The sequence below is a fragment of the Phyllopteryx taeniolatus genome, chromosome 9 (genome assembly GCF_024500385.1).
Source record: "Phyllopteryx taeniolatus isolate TA_2022b chromosome 9, UOR_Ptae_1.2, whole genome shotgun sequence".
Taxonomy (NCBI): Eukaryota; Metazoa; Chordata; class Actinopteri; order Syngnathiformes; family Syngnathidae; genus Phyllopteryx; species Phyllopteryx taeniolatus.
Window position 1 is genome coordinate 13415435 of NC_084510.1, and position 16684 is coordinate 13432118.

General features: G+C 41.6%; 1 protein-coding gene across 4 annotated transcripts in view; it reads right to left on the minus strand.

The window, feature by feature from the left end:
• Window positions 1-16684, minus strand: part of LOC133483183 (plexin-A1-like) — a 209533-nt gene that overhangs the window by 165005 nt on the left and 27844 nt on the right. For 3 of the 4 annotated variants that reach the window (XM_061783981.1, XM_061783980.1, XM_061783984.1), the window contains exon 2: window positions 9309-10745. The exons of the other annotated variant lie outside the window; for it this stretch is intronic. In XM_061783981.1, the coding sequence (XP_061639965.1) occupies window positions 9309-10490 (1182 nt within the window). In that variant the 5' untranslated portion in view covers window positions 10491-10745. The remainder of the gene's footprint in view (window positions 1-9308; window positions 10746-16684) is intronic. 4 annotated transcript variants of the gene reach the window in all.

Consider the following 16684-nt stretch of genomic DNA (forward strand, 5'->3'; position numbering starts at 1 on the left):
ACAGGACATGCATGAGGGCAGCAGAACAGTGTTGAGGTGTGACAGAGGAGTTTAAGTTGGAGGTGGGACTGGATCAGCCCTGAGCCCCTTCCTGTTTGCAGTGGTGATGGATATGCTGACAGATGAGGTTAGACTGGAATCCCCGTGGACCATGATGTTCGCAGATGACATTGTGATCTGCAGTGAAAACAGGGAGCAGGTGGAGGAACAGTTAGAAAGGTGGAAGCATGCACACTGGAAAGGAGAGGAATGAAGATTAGCCGAAGTAAGACAATATATGTGCATGAATGAGAGGGGAGGAGGGGAAAGAGTGAGGCTACAGGGAGAAGAGATAGTAAGGGTGGAGGACTTCAAATACTTAACAGTCCAGAGCAAGGGTGAGTGTGGTAAGGAAGTGAAGAAACAGGTCTGAGCAGGTTGGAACGGGTAGAGGAAGGTGTCAGGTGTGTTATGTGACAGAAGAGTCTCTGCTATGATGAAGTGCAAAGTTTATAAGACAGTGGTGAGGCCAGCCATGATGTACGGATTAGAGACAGTGGCACTGAAGAGACAACAGGAAGCAGAGTTGGAGGTGGCGGAAATGAAGATGTTGAGTTTCGCTCTCAGAGTGACCAGGTTGGATAAAATTAGAAATGAGCTCATCAGAGGGAGAGCCAAGGTTAGACCTTTTGGAGACAAAGTTAGAGTGAGCAGACTTTGATGGTTTGAACACGTCCAGAGGAGAGATAGTGAGTATATTGGGAGAAGGATGATGAGGATGGAACTGCCAGGCAAGAAAGCTAGAGGAAGACCAAAGAGAAGGTTGATGGATGTCATGAGAGCAGTTGGTGTTAGAGATGAGGATGTAGGAGATAAGGTGACATGGAAAAGGATGACGGACTGTGGCGACACCTAACAGGACAAGCCGAAAGGAAAAGAAGATACAGAGTCTGACCATATTCTCAACAAAAATAATCCCTCACGTGTGTAAAAGATAAAAATGAACTAACACAGTATGCGTACATAGTTTTAAAACAGCTGAATATGTTAGCACTGCAGGCTCATTTCCTGGCCCACATTTTCTTATTACTGTTGATAATGATGTGAGCAACACGCCACCCACACACACCGCAGATCAATACACAATTACATTGACAATTAGTATCGTTAGACTGTGGCGAGGGAAGGGGATTTGTTGAGCTAAATTCTCCTCGGAGAGACAGACAGAAAGGTCAAACAACATGAAGAACTGAGCTGCTCGCACACACAAGCTGCATGATGCCTCTTCCAAAAGCTTTTCTAATATCCTCTAATAATGAGATGAGAAACAAGGCTTGAGTATAGACCAGAGTGGCTCTGACACTGTTTGGCTCACACACAGGCTCTCGTTCACTCGTTCACTCATTCACACACACACACACACACACACACACACACACACACTCTTTCGCACACCCGTGCAGACAGATGAAAATCAGTTGATCTAGGGGAAAATGACAAATTCCACATTCAGCAAAAGTTAACCTTAAAGGTGAACTAATAGCAACATTAACATAAACGGGCACCTGCACAATTTGTGTCCTCCTAGCTCACCTCAATTAGACAGCTAATTAACTATGCTCATCAACTCTGGCTCAATTAATCAAGGCAAATTACTTAAACACTTTTGCCTAAACACATTCATTCTGGGTATTCCACTAGAATAGGCTTGTGTATTACACAGTCTACAAGTGAGTTACACCCATTAAATGATATTCATCATGATGATTTAATAAGGTTAAGAATGGGTCTCACAGAATCAATTCTCCTTTGCATTGTCTGGAATAACATTAGGAAACGGTTTCTGGCTTACTCGAGCTGAACTCACGACTTCTAATTGTAGTAAGAAAAATATCATTAGCTATTGTGTTCTGTACATGCAGAAAGCCAAAGAAACGCACATATAAATGGTTCCAGTTTACATAAATGATCATATGAAAACCTTTTTGTTTGGGCATCAAATATCACCTTTGACACTGCCACTGAATAGCTGGCCCACTCGACATCAAATATAAACACGAAACAATGGCCTGCCTATAATGACTGATTGATTAATCTATGAACTTATGACAGATAATAATTAACAACACTTGTATGACACACATTTCAATGAGCATCCATGACTTGCTTTTTTACTATCCACACACTCTCCACCTCACCTTACACAAATGTCTTTCCTCCCTTCAGTCTGAATGTAGATGTGATCGTCTCTTTTCAGACTACCGTATTTTCACGAACATAGGGCGCACCGTATTAAAAGACGCAGTCTCAGTTACGGGGCCTATTGCTGTATTTAACACATACATAAGGCGCACCTGCCGTATTATTGGGCGCAGGCATGGTAAAACATACGCTAGCTTAAAACATACGGTAGCATGCATGCACGCTAAAACAATGTTTTTAAAAAGGCAGCGGCAGCAAAACTGAGTTCAGTTGTACTTTATTGAAATATTTAACAATTTTTTTGATCAATCCTCATCCACAAATCCATCAAAGTCCTCATCTTCTGCATCCGAAATGAAGAACTGGGCAAGTTCTCAAATCAAACACGGCAGGTTCGAGACAGTCTCGTTGCCGTGCGAAAGCTCGAACACCAGTGCAAGCAGACACGTTAGCCCCAGCATCCACAATCCATTCACAAATTGTGGCGTAACTCGCCCGCCGCTGCCTCCTAGTCTTAGTGAAGCTGTGTTCGCCATCTGTCATCCATGGCTCCCACGCCCCTCTCTTCACTTTGAACGCCCTGTTTACACGGATGTCCAGCGGTTCGTCAAGCCTCCCGGAATGATGGCAGGCCCCGAGTTATTGCACTCAGTCGAATGGTGACTGAAGAGACGCTTCTCCCGGCTATTCTTTGCTCATTAATCCATCGCTCGAGTTGGTCTTCCAACTGGGGCCACCTCGCCTTGTTTCCGCGTTTTGTTTTTCTTTTCTTTCTTCTGCGGAATGTCAGCTTCGTCTTCTTGACTTGGCGAAGCTCGTTTTTCTGCTTCCTCCACTTGCGAACCATGGATTCGTTGATCTTGAATTCTCTCACGGCTGCTCGATTCCCATGTTCCTCCGCGTAAATCACAGCTTGCAGTTTAAACTGTGCTTTGTAACCGTGTCTCTTCGTAGGTGACATTTCCGGGGGTCCTTAGCCAAACTGCTGTTGTTTTGCACAATGCACACCCCGGAAATGCTCCCAGTCAGTATTATTATAATAATTTAAGACTTTTAAGTGCGCCTTATGGTCGTGAAAATACGGTACTCAAGATTCTCTCCCTATATGGACACCCACATCTAACATCCCTTTGTCCTTTGCTACCCACATGTTCCTTTTTTTCTTTGCGAAGCTCAAGAACTGTTTTGTTTTCCTTCTTTTTTGCTATTCCTTTCTCAACCTATACTAACCTTGTAATAGTCTTGCTTGCTCTCCCTCAGTGAAACTGGTCTGTATTGATCCACTGCAGCACCACTTTCAAACCAAGGAAAAGGTCAGGGGTTCAGTAATAAAGCTCAGGGACAGTCACACAAACACACGACTATACTCATACTTAGGCGACAATATACGTAGCGAGGTAGCAGCACAAAGGTTGTAGTGGTGTGCGTGTGTTCATGCGTTAGCCATTTCTAAGCACAAACATTTCAGGTAACAGAAATCAACCACCATCTCTCTGTGCCCATAAACATATCCTAATGATTGCCAGAGGCCAGAAATCATGATGCGGCACAAATAGGAAGTCCACACTGGGACTAATGGAGCTTGAGGGTCATCAATCATGATTGTGCATTTCACAGCTGTACAGGCCTCCCGCTCTCCTCCCTGGCCTGCCCTTTGCACCGCTGTAACACAGGGTCAGGCGAAACAGCTTTCCCACACCGCTCAGTCAAATGCAGTTGTGTGCGAGACATTTAGGGATTTGAATCAAAGCAAAGCAAATTTATTTACATAGCGCCTTTCATACACAAGGTAACTCAACGATTACATGATTAAAATCATTTAAAACCAAAGAAAAAAAGAGCTTATAAACATTTAAAACAAAGAGAATTTTTTTTTAAATACAATTAAAACAGCATACAACATCCATCCATTCATCCATTTTCTTTACCGCTTATCCTCACTAGGGTCGCGGACTTATGGCAACTGTTGGCAACTTATTCCATTTGTGTGCAGCATAATAGCTAAATGCTGCTTCACCCTGTTTGCTTTGGACTCCGACCTGCAGCATTCTGAATGAGCTGGAGCCGTTTAATGCTCTTTTTAGGGAGTCCAGTCAGAAGACCATTACAATAGTCAAGTCTAATTGAGAATAAATGGATGGATGAGCTTCTCCTGGTCTGCTTGACACATGCAAGGCTTCACTCCGGATGTGTTCTTCAGATGGTAGAAGGCAGTTTTAGTAATTTTAGACAGTGACACAACACCTCAATTGAACTGTAGTCATCTGGAGACACTGCTAGATATAACTGTGTCATCTGCATAGCTATGATAGTCAAAATTAAAGTTCTGAAGAATTTGACCCAAGGTTAGCATATACAGGCTGAACAGGAGGGGTCCAAGAACTGATCCTTGATCCAGCAGCTAGGTAGCCAGCAGGCTAGCGAGAAAGGCGGCAGTTTCCGGTCCGTGAGGACTTATGGCTCCGACGACCAGCGCAAAACAGACCATTCTTCCTGTGGCCAAGCTACGGCAAGGGTTCCTCGTTAAAGTAAGCCGTTTTAAAATGAGAAAAACCTCTCTGTATGGAGACGCAGCTAAAACACATCAGTCCCAAGTCAAAACGTGCTCGCTTACCGGTGCAATAGACAGCTTTCAAATAATCAAATTGGACTTTTCATTTGTTTGACTGTTATTTTAGACGAGTACAAGGAGTAACAAATCCAATTAATTCGTTATTCGCTCAGTTATGTCCTCACAAATAGCGAGTGGGGCTATAGACCCCGAGTCCGCGCCTTAACAATTAACTGAAATAATTAATTCTTTGGCTTACTTTTTCCTACTTTACACTCCTACTTCTATATAGTTTGGATGGGGACAGAACCAACAATTAAGTCATAGAATGAAACTGTACACAATTAACATTGGATCTACAGGTATATTTAAGGTATAAAGCCTTAACTCACGTCACTGTGTGAATGGCTATTATTGCAGCTTAGCAGCATGACGCAAAATTAGTGCCCCTTTGAACTTTAGTCACAGAAAAATTATATCTGCCATTCATGTTAGGTCAGATTTAAGATCCTTCGGTCCACTTAGTGTGGTTATGGTCACCAATCAGTGGTGGGTAGCTGACATTAGGACACTGCTTCAAGGCAATGGAGCAGGCATCATTAACCTGAGGCTGACCCTCAGGCCTTGCTGCTGTCACCCGGCTCAGCCATACTGCTCATCTTACATCATCATCGCAGCCAGCTCGTATAGAATATTAATTATCTATAGGGTTATAATAACGAGTGAAACCTAACCTCAACCTAATACGTGACCAAGATAATTGAGCGGCAAAATGGATGGGGAACAGAAGATGAGATATAATAAAGCATTTCAAGCGCACAAGACTGTAAATCACCTTGATTAATGAAGATTAGATAGAGTAAAACAGATAATAGTTTGATGTCATTACCATTTAACATGAAATCTCTAGCACGAACAAGAGGGTCAACAAATCTTTATTTTTATTTTTTTTTAATTACCTGAATCTGATGCTATGATCAAAACTCACTGGACCCACATGAATAAGTCAGAGTAATCAGCCTCATGGAATAAGATGACAAAGCCTTCAGCACAGCATAAACTATGTTTTTTATAGATGAGAGGACTAGGGACAAGCCCTGAGCATCTAAATAGTCACATGTTGGTTATATTTAACATAAATAATAGACCTCACACTAAACTACTAAATGCCACATTTTAGCCACTCTCTCTCTCTCTCTCTCTCTCTCTCTCTCCTTCCACTTCTATACTTTGTACACAGACACACTGTATGCTTCTATTGCAAAAGTCCAACTGAAATAAATGAGATCCTGTTTTCTATATCAGAGCTATTGGCTGTGAGATAGGCCATAAGAAAATCCACCAAAAAAAGAATGAGAGAACCACTGAACTGGAAAAATACATCATTTACAGAAGGTTTGATGACGAAGAGGGAGAAAAGGAGGAGACTAGGCCTTGGCTAGGTCCTTCACATCACCTACACTACCGAACAAAATACACCTGAACACAGGCAAATGAATGACTATAAAGAGAAGGGTTATGACAGAGCATCCTCCTCTTTTAGACAACAGAGTGTGGGTTTAGTGTGAAGAGAAGCCCTCTGGTGGAAATGAAAGACACTGGCATTTAGAGAAAACGCTTTAAATAGGTATTTTAATTAAAATGTACTGAAAGAGAGCATGTTGGCGGGGCTGAATGGAAAGGTTTCCAAAAGCACATTTTCTGGCTAAAAGCACATTTGCTGGCTCATCAAAACAGGTGTTGGCAGAGTTATGCAAAACAAAGTCCCTGCAAAGTGAAAATAAAATCTCTTATAAATTTGACACACCACAGCGAAGATTGTTGTTAACAAGCCTGCTAAATTTGAATGAATAAAAAAATCCCAGATACAGTATATAAAATGAGGCTACAAGAATCATGAAAAATAGAGACCTCTTCCTAGTTGCTGGACACTGAGGGCGTGTCCACATGAATACGCTGAAAACACAGCCCACTGATTTTTCAGCTGTCAATCAAATAGGTTCAAGGCATTGACTTATTGGATGATGCAGACGCCGGTCCGCGGGCCAGCGTTTAGCCTGCTAGTTTGCTAACCTGTAGACCACTGACAGGATTCTGCGTCATCCAGCTCACTCAATTTTGTGTCATGTGGGTTCACATAACATAGCGGTGTATCGGGCTAGAGGGTTAGCGAGCAAGCGGACCGGTGGCCAGGTCATCTGGCGCTCAGTACTTGCATAGTGGGAGAGGGCCAACTCATGCCAGAAAGCCAAAGTGCATAATTGGACATGGTTTTAGCTATGTCTGACAACTGAAATGGTGAAAAACAGTTTAAATGCTATGTCTCAACAATGCAGTAATACATTGTCCTGTCTTTGCACATGTTTTCAGCACATCTTCAAACATAATATACAGTGGACCCCCGCATATTCGCCGTTCGGCACCCGTGGATTCACCTATTTGCATTTTTATTATATTTTTTTAATAGGGGGGGGGGGGGACCTACCCCCGTTTTTCACAGAAACCACGTATTGGTGATAATTTGCCGCTTAATCACACTATTTTCGGAATTCTCATTTGTTTTATCTCAAGGCAAGTATATAAGAGCAGTCAGTTATTCGTGGATTTTCTCAACTATTCAGAAACAAATCACTCAAATTACTTTACAGGGTCTTTAAGATGGGGCTAGAATATGAGAGGTTTGAAGCAGCTGTAGGTTGAGTAGAGTGGCTAAGCAGGTAGAACTGATAGGCACGCAGTCTTGTATGAGAATATACTGTATTTTCACGACCAAAAGGCGCACTTAAATGTCTTAAATTTTCTCCAAAATGGACGGGGCGCCTTATAATGCGGCGTGCCTTGTGTGTGCACAGAGTTCCAAAATCTGTAAATGTTCTTGTGTGACTTTGATGAGCGCTCCGCTTGACTGACTGGGAGCATTTCCTGCCGACACACTGCTTATATAGAGGAAAGGCGGACGTGACTGAGGACAGCATGCGGACGTTAAAGGGGGAAGGGTGCGCATGAAAGAGGACGCTAAAGGCACGCCCCCAGTAGGTATATAGGTATGGGCATTGTGCAAAACAACATCGGTTTTGCTAAGGACCCCCGAAAAAGGCACCTACGGAGAGAGACGCTTACGAAGCACAGTTTAAACTGCAAGCTATCAGTTACGCGAAGGAATATAGGAATCGAGCAGCCGTGAGAGAATTCAAGATCAACGAATCCATGGTTCGCAAGTGGAGGAAGCAGGAAAACGAGCTTCGCCAAGTCAAGAAGACGAAGCTGAGTTTCCGCGGAAACAAGGCGAGGTGGCCCGAGTTGGAAGACCAAGCCAATGAGACTGACTCCGAAAATGACGAGAGGGAACCAGGCATGTTTAATGGAGAACTTGCCCAGCGGTTCATTTCGGATACAGAAGATGAGGACTTTGATGGATTTGTGGATGAGGATTGATAAAAAAATAACGTGATTACATTGTTAAATACTTCAATAAAGCACAACCGAACTCAGTTTTGCTCCCACTGCCTTTTTAAAAACATACGCTAGCATGCTTGCTACCGTATGTTTTAAGCTAGCGTATGTTTTACCATGCCTGCGCCCAATAATGCGGTGCACCTTATGTATGTGTTAAATACAGAAATAATTGAGACTGCGCCTTTTAATACGGTGCGTCTTATGGCCATGAAAATACGGTAAACAGTTAGGTTTACTCAGGATGCAGAAAATAATCACTGTACCTGTAGGTAAACATTCTGTAAATTGTATGGAATTGACTGTTGGTAAATCACATCTTAAAGCAATTGAGATGAAATGAAATGCACAGCTTGGCTGCAACCAGCAGAGACACTGTTGGCTCAGTCTCTTTAGACTTGTTTGCTGTCTAAAGAAGTACAACATGACAGCTATGAAAAGTTCAGCCACATCTACAAAGACCTCCATTATGGTAACTCATCTGGGCAGCATTAGCTTGCTCAATACAACACAGAAAGGATTTCAGACAATCGAGATTCTCACATCATTTGAAAATGAACAAAACAAAGTTATCAGCGACGATTTGGTGACGTGCCTATCCATAACATTTACATAAACAAAAGAAAGCAACCTAAAGGCTTGTAAGGTTAGTGCATTGATGTATTTTATATATATATATATATATATATATATATATATATATATATACACACACATTATAGATGCATGTATATGCATGTGTATTATATACATGCAAAGCGCTGTGAAACAATTCAGACCAAAATGACACAGGATCTCCTATAACAAATTATTGTTCCTCATTTCACTAGATAAAAGAACAAAGAGCAGTCACAAGGATAATAGTAAGTAAGTAAATAAATAAGTAAGTAAGAATACCTCAGAATAGAAGGAGTAGAAAAAGACCAGAAGTAGACCACCTAACTTGCCGTGATCGGGACTACTTTTCAAGGTGCACAATGTTAGAATTTGCATTAACACTTTATTTCTTCCCTTAGAATGTGAAAGGGAAACATGTACTTCCTAACATTATCCCCTTTGAACAGTTTTGTGGATGGCAAAATAAAAAACAAATTTAAAAAAATAAATCTTTGAAATCACTTACAGAGTTGATGCATGCGAGTTCCTTGTTGAGGAGCCACGGTAAGGAGAGTTTCCCATCACCCTTGTAACAAGACTGAATCCTTTCCTTGATTTTCTCCTTTATTCTCCTCAAGGTGAATAGGCACAATGCTGACTCTTTGGGTGGCTTAGCACGATTCTTCTGTCCCTGAGAGAAGACCGTGAAGAGGATGTCTTCATTCTCAGAAATCCCCAGAGAATTTGCCAGTTGACGGCCTGGTCGGGCCAAGTAGGCATCCTGAACCAGCCGGTACTCGACACCATCTTTAGTACAGCCAATGGGGAACTCAACGTAGGAGTAAAATTTTGGGTCATCAACACAGAGGCGTACGATTTTTGAGGTGAAGAACTGCTCGCCACTGGAATCGGGAGAAGTGAGCTGAGTATCCAGCTGCATTGTAAGATAATACACAAACTGTTCACTGCTGAAGCTGTAAACATAGTATATGTCAAAAGCAGGAAACTTGGACAAAGTATCAGATGGAATCTTGAGCTGAGAGGAGACAAACTCATCTTGATACACGAAGCTGAACATGTCCGCGTTTTCTTCATTCTCCATCAACTTTCGGCTAGAGAGGGTTGGGAAGTACTCAGACTTGCCGTCAATGGGGGTTCCAATGAAAAGCTTGCTTGTTGGACTATGGGGGGAGCTTATAATGACTCCTGACATGGTCCCCGATTCAGCCACACTGGAGAGGTAGTGTTCCTTACGATGGTGAGGCTCACCCAGCTTGAAGAGGTCATCCAGGCGAAGAAATTGGCAGATGCCCTGCGAAGTACTACCACAGGCAATGAGGCGATTCTGGGCATAGTCAATGAGTAGAAGCTTGTTCACGTTGGGTGTCTGAGCCAGGTCGTGAGGGCACGACTGGACACTGGGTGGAGGGTAACACTTTTCATTGTCTACCACTGGTCCAGTCATGTGGCTACGCAGTTTAGTTAGGTTGCTAGACAGCTTGAAAATCCAGTTGACAGCTCCCACATAGACTTCTCCAGTTTTGTTGTGAATGGCCAAATGTGTAAGCCCCCACTCTGCAGGTGTGAATCGTTTGAAAGTTGGCGGCTGGCTTCCACAGAAGGATGAGGTAATGATAAGTAAAAGCCCAAACACAGTAAACACGTTCCCCAGAAATGGGGAAACTGTTGCTCGAGCTTGTGAGCACATGTTTGGGCTGTCCTGAGGAAAGGCTTGGGGGGAGGGGAAGGAGAAAGGAGAGGAGAAGGAGTGCAAGCTCTGGTACTTGAGTTCCAAGTCAGAATTTTGAGTCTTTTTGGTCTATAGTCAAGGAACAAATAACTATTTATCAAAGACAGAGGACGAAGAAGTGGGGAACAAACACTTCTATTGATCCACTGTTCTATTCACGGCGTTGCACACCATCATCAGGAACATCATCCACAGCGGAACGTGTTGCGAGCCCTAGAAAGCGGAGAGAAAAACACTGTTAGTGACAGAGGAACATTTCCTATCGATTATGCATCAAGCATGGAGGGGCCTTAAAGGCTCACAAATTAAAACAGACAAAATGAGGAGAAAAAAACAGTGACATTTGCCACCGTGATGAATTAATGATATCAAATCAAGTCTGGAAGGCAAATGTGTGTTGGCATTTAATTATGAGGGAAGATAGCAGGGGAGGCATGAGCCAATTATTGAAGGCTCTGTACGTATATAACTTGCTGGAATGAGTAATAGCCACAACATTAAAATCAGTAATATTTTATAACTTCAATCAGGAGGAGGCAAATGTTTGATAATATGGCTGTGGGCATTGTTATTTCTGAAAACAATTCATAGCCAGGTCTCCTGTCAATGTATGAACGGGGTCAACACACTACCCAGTAAACCTTATTGTAATTACTGAAACATTGGCATTGAGATTGAGTCGTCTGGATTTTGCGTATCAAGCTTTTTATGACCTTCCAAACTTTCCCATGCATAATTATTCATAGGTACATCGCTAAATAGATGGGTGCTGTCATCAAGCCTTTCCTATTTCACAAACCCTTATCCATACAGGATATACGATACTGAACAACTGGTGCAGCATCAGAAATAGCAATAGGCATCTTCTATTAAATGTAGAGTTAGTGGCGGTGCTACTTTGACAGGACAATTCTGTTCCCACTGAGCAGAGATCTCCTGTAAATGCTGATTATGCTAAACTGAACTCTACAGTCCCAGGGAAGCCATGCTTCAATTTCACCTTGACTATGAAAGTGTCGACATAAACAGTGTTTTATAACCACTTCAAATCAGTAAAGATGAAAATCATTATAGACCCCAGGAAGGTAAGACGAAGGGGAAGGCAAAAGCCATGACATAGGGGATAATCTAATGGAGTTCCAGGTTTCTGCCTCCTGCTACAAGTGTGGTGGGACACTCAGGGCAAGGCTATCCATCTATCAATCAATTGAGGAGAAGGTCAGGTTTTCAGCTAACCAAGCTCAGAGGAATGAATGTGTGTTTTCAAATCCTTATCCTTATCCTATGTGGCTCACAAGCAACTGGGAACAGCTTACCACCTAGTCATTATAAGCATCAGGTACTTTACTACTAATAATAATAATAAGACAACGGTCTATAGTCCCTGTAAAGTGAGGAACAACTTTCCATTTACCTAATAATAGCACGTTTGATGACTGTGGAGCACTGAAGGACAATATGTACTGTGGGTACCAGTGTAACTGCGGTGATGAAAAAAGATGGTAAATTTAACTTTGACCAAAACTGTCCAAAATGATGTGATGCCAAACTAAATGCTTAATAATGGCTGCATGGTCCACATAGTTGCTGGATGGAACTGGATGTAAACGGTCCAACTATGGCCATCACCATAAGCAGATGATGCATAAAATAATCAAAAAAGAAAAATATATTTTATAAATTGAGTATCTAAACTAATAAATCTCTAGCAGGATTCACTGGGTTACACATAAATTTAGCTAGTATACCCTGCAAGCAATATATTAAAAAAAAGTGACCATGAGGGGGAAAAAGAGAGACGAGAGTCTTGTTTATAGAATAGCAAACCATTGCTCAGCTGAGACAAAGTTAGCCAGGTTCAAGTACCTATGGTGTCATCCTATTTTCACAAGGCCAGGGGGGAGACAAATGTATAGTACACCGCAAAAAAAAAAAAAGCAAACCATTTAAAAAAAGAATTAATTATACTAACCTCCCAATAGGAAGTCTAATCAGATATACTCATTATCTTGTTTTATCCCTCCTTTACCTGTATAAGCATTGTATGGAGATATTAGAAACAGATTATTTAATTGGTAATGATAACACATTTATATGATTTCATTTCTGTTAAAAAAAAAACAACAGGATCGACCACAATATACTGTAATATCAGTATATCTCAAAATAACACTTTAGAAAGATGAGAAAAACTATAAAATTCACTAAAAGGGAGGCAGGTGATGGACAAAAAGACACTGGGAGAAAAGAGTGGGAGACTTATTAGTGAGCGGCAGCGGGAACCAAACAAAAGGCAACTCCTGCATTTTAATTAGGGCTCTATATGAGTAAGAGACCAAGGATGAGGCACTGGAACACAATACTTGCAGAAGCAAGGTTATGAATGAAGTTGCCAAATATTCAACGATGTGACCCACATTGTCTCTTAGATACAAACCACCACATTAATAAAATGAGTAAGCTACAAGCTAAGTCTTTCAAATGACTGCAGATGGCAATTTGTTATGTTGGAAAGCTGCCACATTATTTTGCAGTTAAAGCTAGAAGAATAATGACAAATGAGTGAACAGCAAAAAGACTAAATAAATACAAAAAAATTGTAATGACTGGCTTTTTTACTGTCAGTTTCAGTTGCCTCTTTAATAAGTTAAATAGAGGGAAGAGCACTAGGGCTGGCTGCGAGCGACATCTGGGACCATCCATGGAACAACATGTCAATCGTTCAAGGCAGGAGCGCATCTTTGGCTTTGGGGATGGGCAGTACCGTGTCAAAGGAACTGAAGATGTTATCACATCAGGGAAAAGCATTAGAGTGAACCATCAGTAAGGGGTCAATTTGACTGGTTTTGATATCAGGATGCTGACACTGACAGAGAACCTCGGATCGTCACTGCCTGGGAATAGTAATGAGGGATACGAAGCGAGGTGAGGAAAAACGGGAAAAGCTTGAAGGGTCATTCCCTTGACCCAAGATAATTTTGTTTGGCTTGACAGTAGTGGGAATCCTGCAAGGAGGCGATGGTGGTGTTTTAGGTCAAGTGATGAGGCTCCACTGCCTCTTGTGAGTAGAGCGGGGGGTCATCGCTCCCTCTTTCCCACTTCCTCAAACCTGTCCACTCAGATAATGGTCGTTGCTCACCCTGGTGCAGTGCTGATTTATTGCCAGTGGCATATCAATTACAGCATTCACAACTGGAGGGGAAAACGGGGAGGAGAAGGTTGTGCTGGAGGGATGATGATGAGGAGGAGGAAGGAAGTGGAAGGGTGTTCAGACAAATTCTCTGCTCTCTGCGCTGCATCACAGCATGTGGATCACGTCTAATATAGGAGAACATATAAGTGCCAAAGATTAAATAAGTAGACGTGGTGACTAAAATGGTAGCAGTATGACCCCAGAAATAGTTATTCATCAAAGTCACAGTTCCTCAAAGGTTGTCATGTCCATACTCAAATTATAAATTTGATTGCTCCCAAGTACCCAGTCTTGTGTATTTGCATAAAATCAACATATACTGTACATAAATGAATGATATGTATTTACAACAAACAAAAAACCTACAGTATCTAATACTGTGAACATTGGCACTTATTCCATAGCTCTGGACTTAGAATTTATGTCTGCAACGAAAAAAAAAAATCCCTCCAAAATCGACTTAGTAGTAATTATAGGCTTGTTTTCTGATACAATATTTGATTTTCAGCCAGACTTTGGCCAACCCACACTTTGGACACGTCAGCCTGTCACGGCCTAACAAATCAAGTGCAGAAAGCGAGGACATTTCCTCATTTAACTACTACGCATTCTGTGGTGTAATCTTTGCCTACCGTAATTTCTCTTGTATAACGTGCATTTTTTCCACAAAAAAAATCGTCAAAAGTTAATAGTGCGCATTATACATAGGTATAGGGGAAAATGGAGGGGGGGGGGAGGTTCACATTTTATAAATGTATGCCGCCATCTAGAGGTTATGAAAAAGCTGTATCCTTTCATTCCAATATGCCATCGCCAACTCGCGATGAGAAAAGTGTATACTTTCATTCCAATATGCCACCGCCACCTAGAGGTTATGAGAAAGGTCTACACTTTCATTCAATACGCCACCGCGACCTAGAGGTGTAGTCTACAATATGACAGGGGTACATATGACTGGATATATGTACAGTTGTGCTCATAAGTTTACATACCCTGGTAGAATTTGTGTAATATTGTTTTTTTTTTTTCTTTTCTTTTTTTTTTTTTTTTAATAAATAAATACGACTGATGACTGAACAACAACCATCATAATTTCTTTATGGTTGTGTTTTGTTTAATGATAATGCCTTTCTGAAATGCTTGACAGTTTAATTTGAACCCCATAAAATAAAAATGTGGTTTGCCTGGCCTTCATGTTTTCTTTTAATTGTGCTTGGGTAGTCAAACACGAGCACAACAGTGTTTTCTCATTTACTAAATAAAAGTAGGGCTGTGAATTTCAAAACAAGAGCAAGTAAATAAAAAGTATTACGTGTTGAAATAACATACTTATCTTCAGAATAATTCTTTGAAAAATCTAACAAAATACAGATAATACTTCGTTTTATCATATGGGTTGAAGCAAAATCATGCACTGTAAAAATACATTATACATAGATACTGTAAAAGGGTTTTCCAGAACTTTGAGGTCAACTTTGGGGGTGCATATTATACATGGGTGCGCATAATACACGAGAAATTACGTTATTAGACAATAACGAGTGAAAATACTGATAGTGAAAACTCTTAATATTTTTTTTTGTTTGTTTTGTTTTTTTAATCGATCATTGAAATGCCTCCTTGAGGAAAGAAGACAGTTGCGTCCTCCCACGGGGTAAGTGCTTGCAGATTAATTTCCGTACATATAAACAGGTTTCATTAGCTCTATTTTATATTGATTGGATCACAAATGCCTCAAAGACGTTTGAAAAGAGTCCAGATGGATGAGACAAGCGTTTCTGTAGGGTGCATGGCGGCATTGTGTGACACTAGCAGACTTGGATGTACACTGCTGTCTGTCATGACAGACACCTGCTATCTTGGCGCCGTGTTTGTACCATGTTATCAGGTTTGAAACACTTAATAAAATTGTTTTGGACAATGATGTTGAATAGGTGTTTGATATTGTGACATACAAAGAATTTTTTAACGTTCATGGGGCTCAGCTGACTGCCGACTTTGATAGGCATGGGTGGATGTCATAGTGGCGGACCCCTTGTCCATTCTATTGGTTCTACCCCCAACCAGCCTCGCTCCATCCTGTGTGGTCGCTTTTCCATTAGACTTTTGAGACCGAGTGATGACAATGGCCCTCCTCCGACCTGGTTCTAAAACGTAGGCCGAGGAGGGCCATGACATAACTGTCATATGATTGGCCGACAGATGTAGGTGTTTTTTTAAGCGTGGTGACTTGTCACTTTCACAATCATGGCGTCTGAAGGCTGCCTCACACAGAGCAATGGAGCCGAACCCGACTGAACTATCACGTAGTGTGCGTGATTTAGCGATTGTTCTCATGAGTGGCCGATCAGTCTGCCACTGGTTTTGCTGCGATTCAAATTTTGAATCATCGTCTTAACGTCGCCACAGATTCCGTTATGGGGAAAACACATTTCCGGGTTTAGTGAGGCGTGCTGTCTCGCCACATTAAGCCATATAAATAGTATATAAAGCATCACATATTTTCTTTTGCGTAAATACTTAACTATATTCAAAATGTATAATTTACCTGTGGATGAAAAATCAAAGCTTGGGACCAGAATGCACGCGAACGTATGTACAGTACATGATGCGTACGTTCAAATGAATGGAGCCAGCGAGCCTCCTTTCAAATAACTCCGGACACCAGTTGACTAACATGCATGTGCTATGGTGTTCATTCACTAATAAGTTCGACAGACACGCTATAGGCTTCAATTGCTTGTGCTGGGAGCACTAACAACAACACAGGTTTTACTAACATATCAACTCACAGGTTCTTACTGGTGTTTAGACACTTAAAAAAAGAATCCCACCGCACCACTCCTTAGTAGCACTGTCTTGCTCATTTCCCACTCCTGCCCTGTTCTGTCCTCTCTCATCTTGTTCTTTTGGTTAGTTATTGCATGTCGTCACCAGACGGCTAAAGATCTCCCGGCCA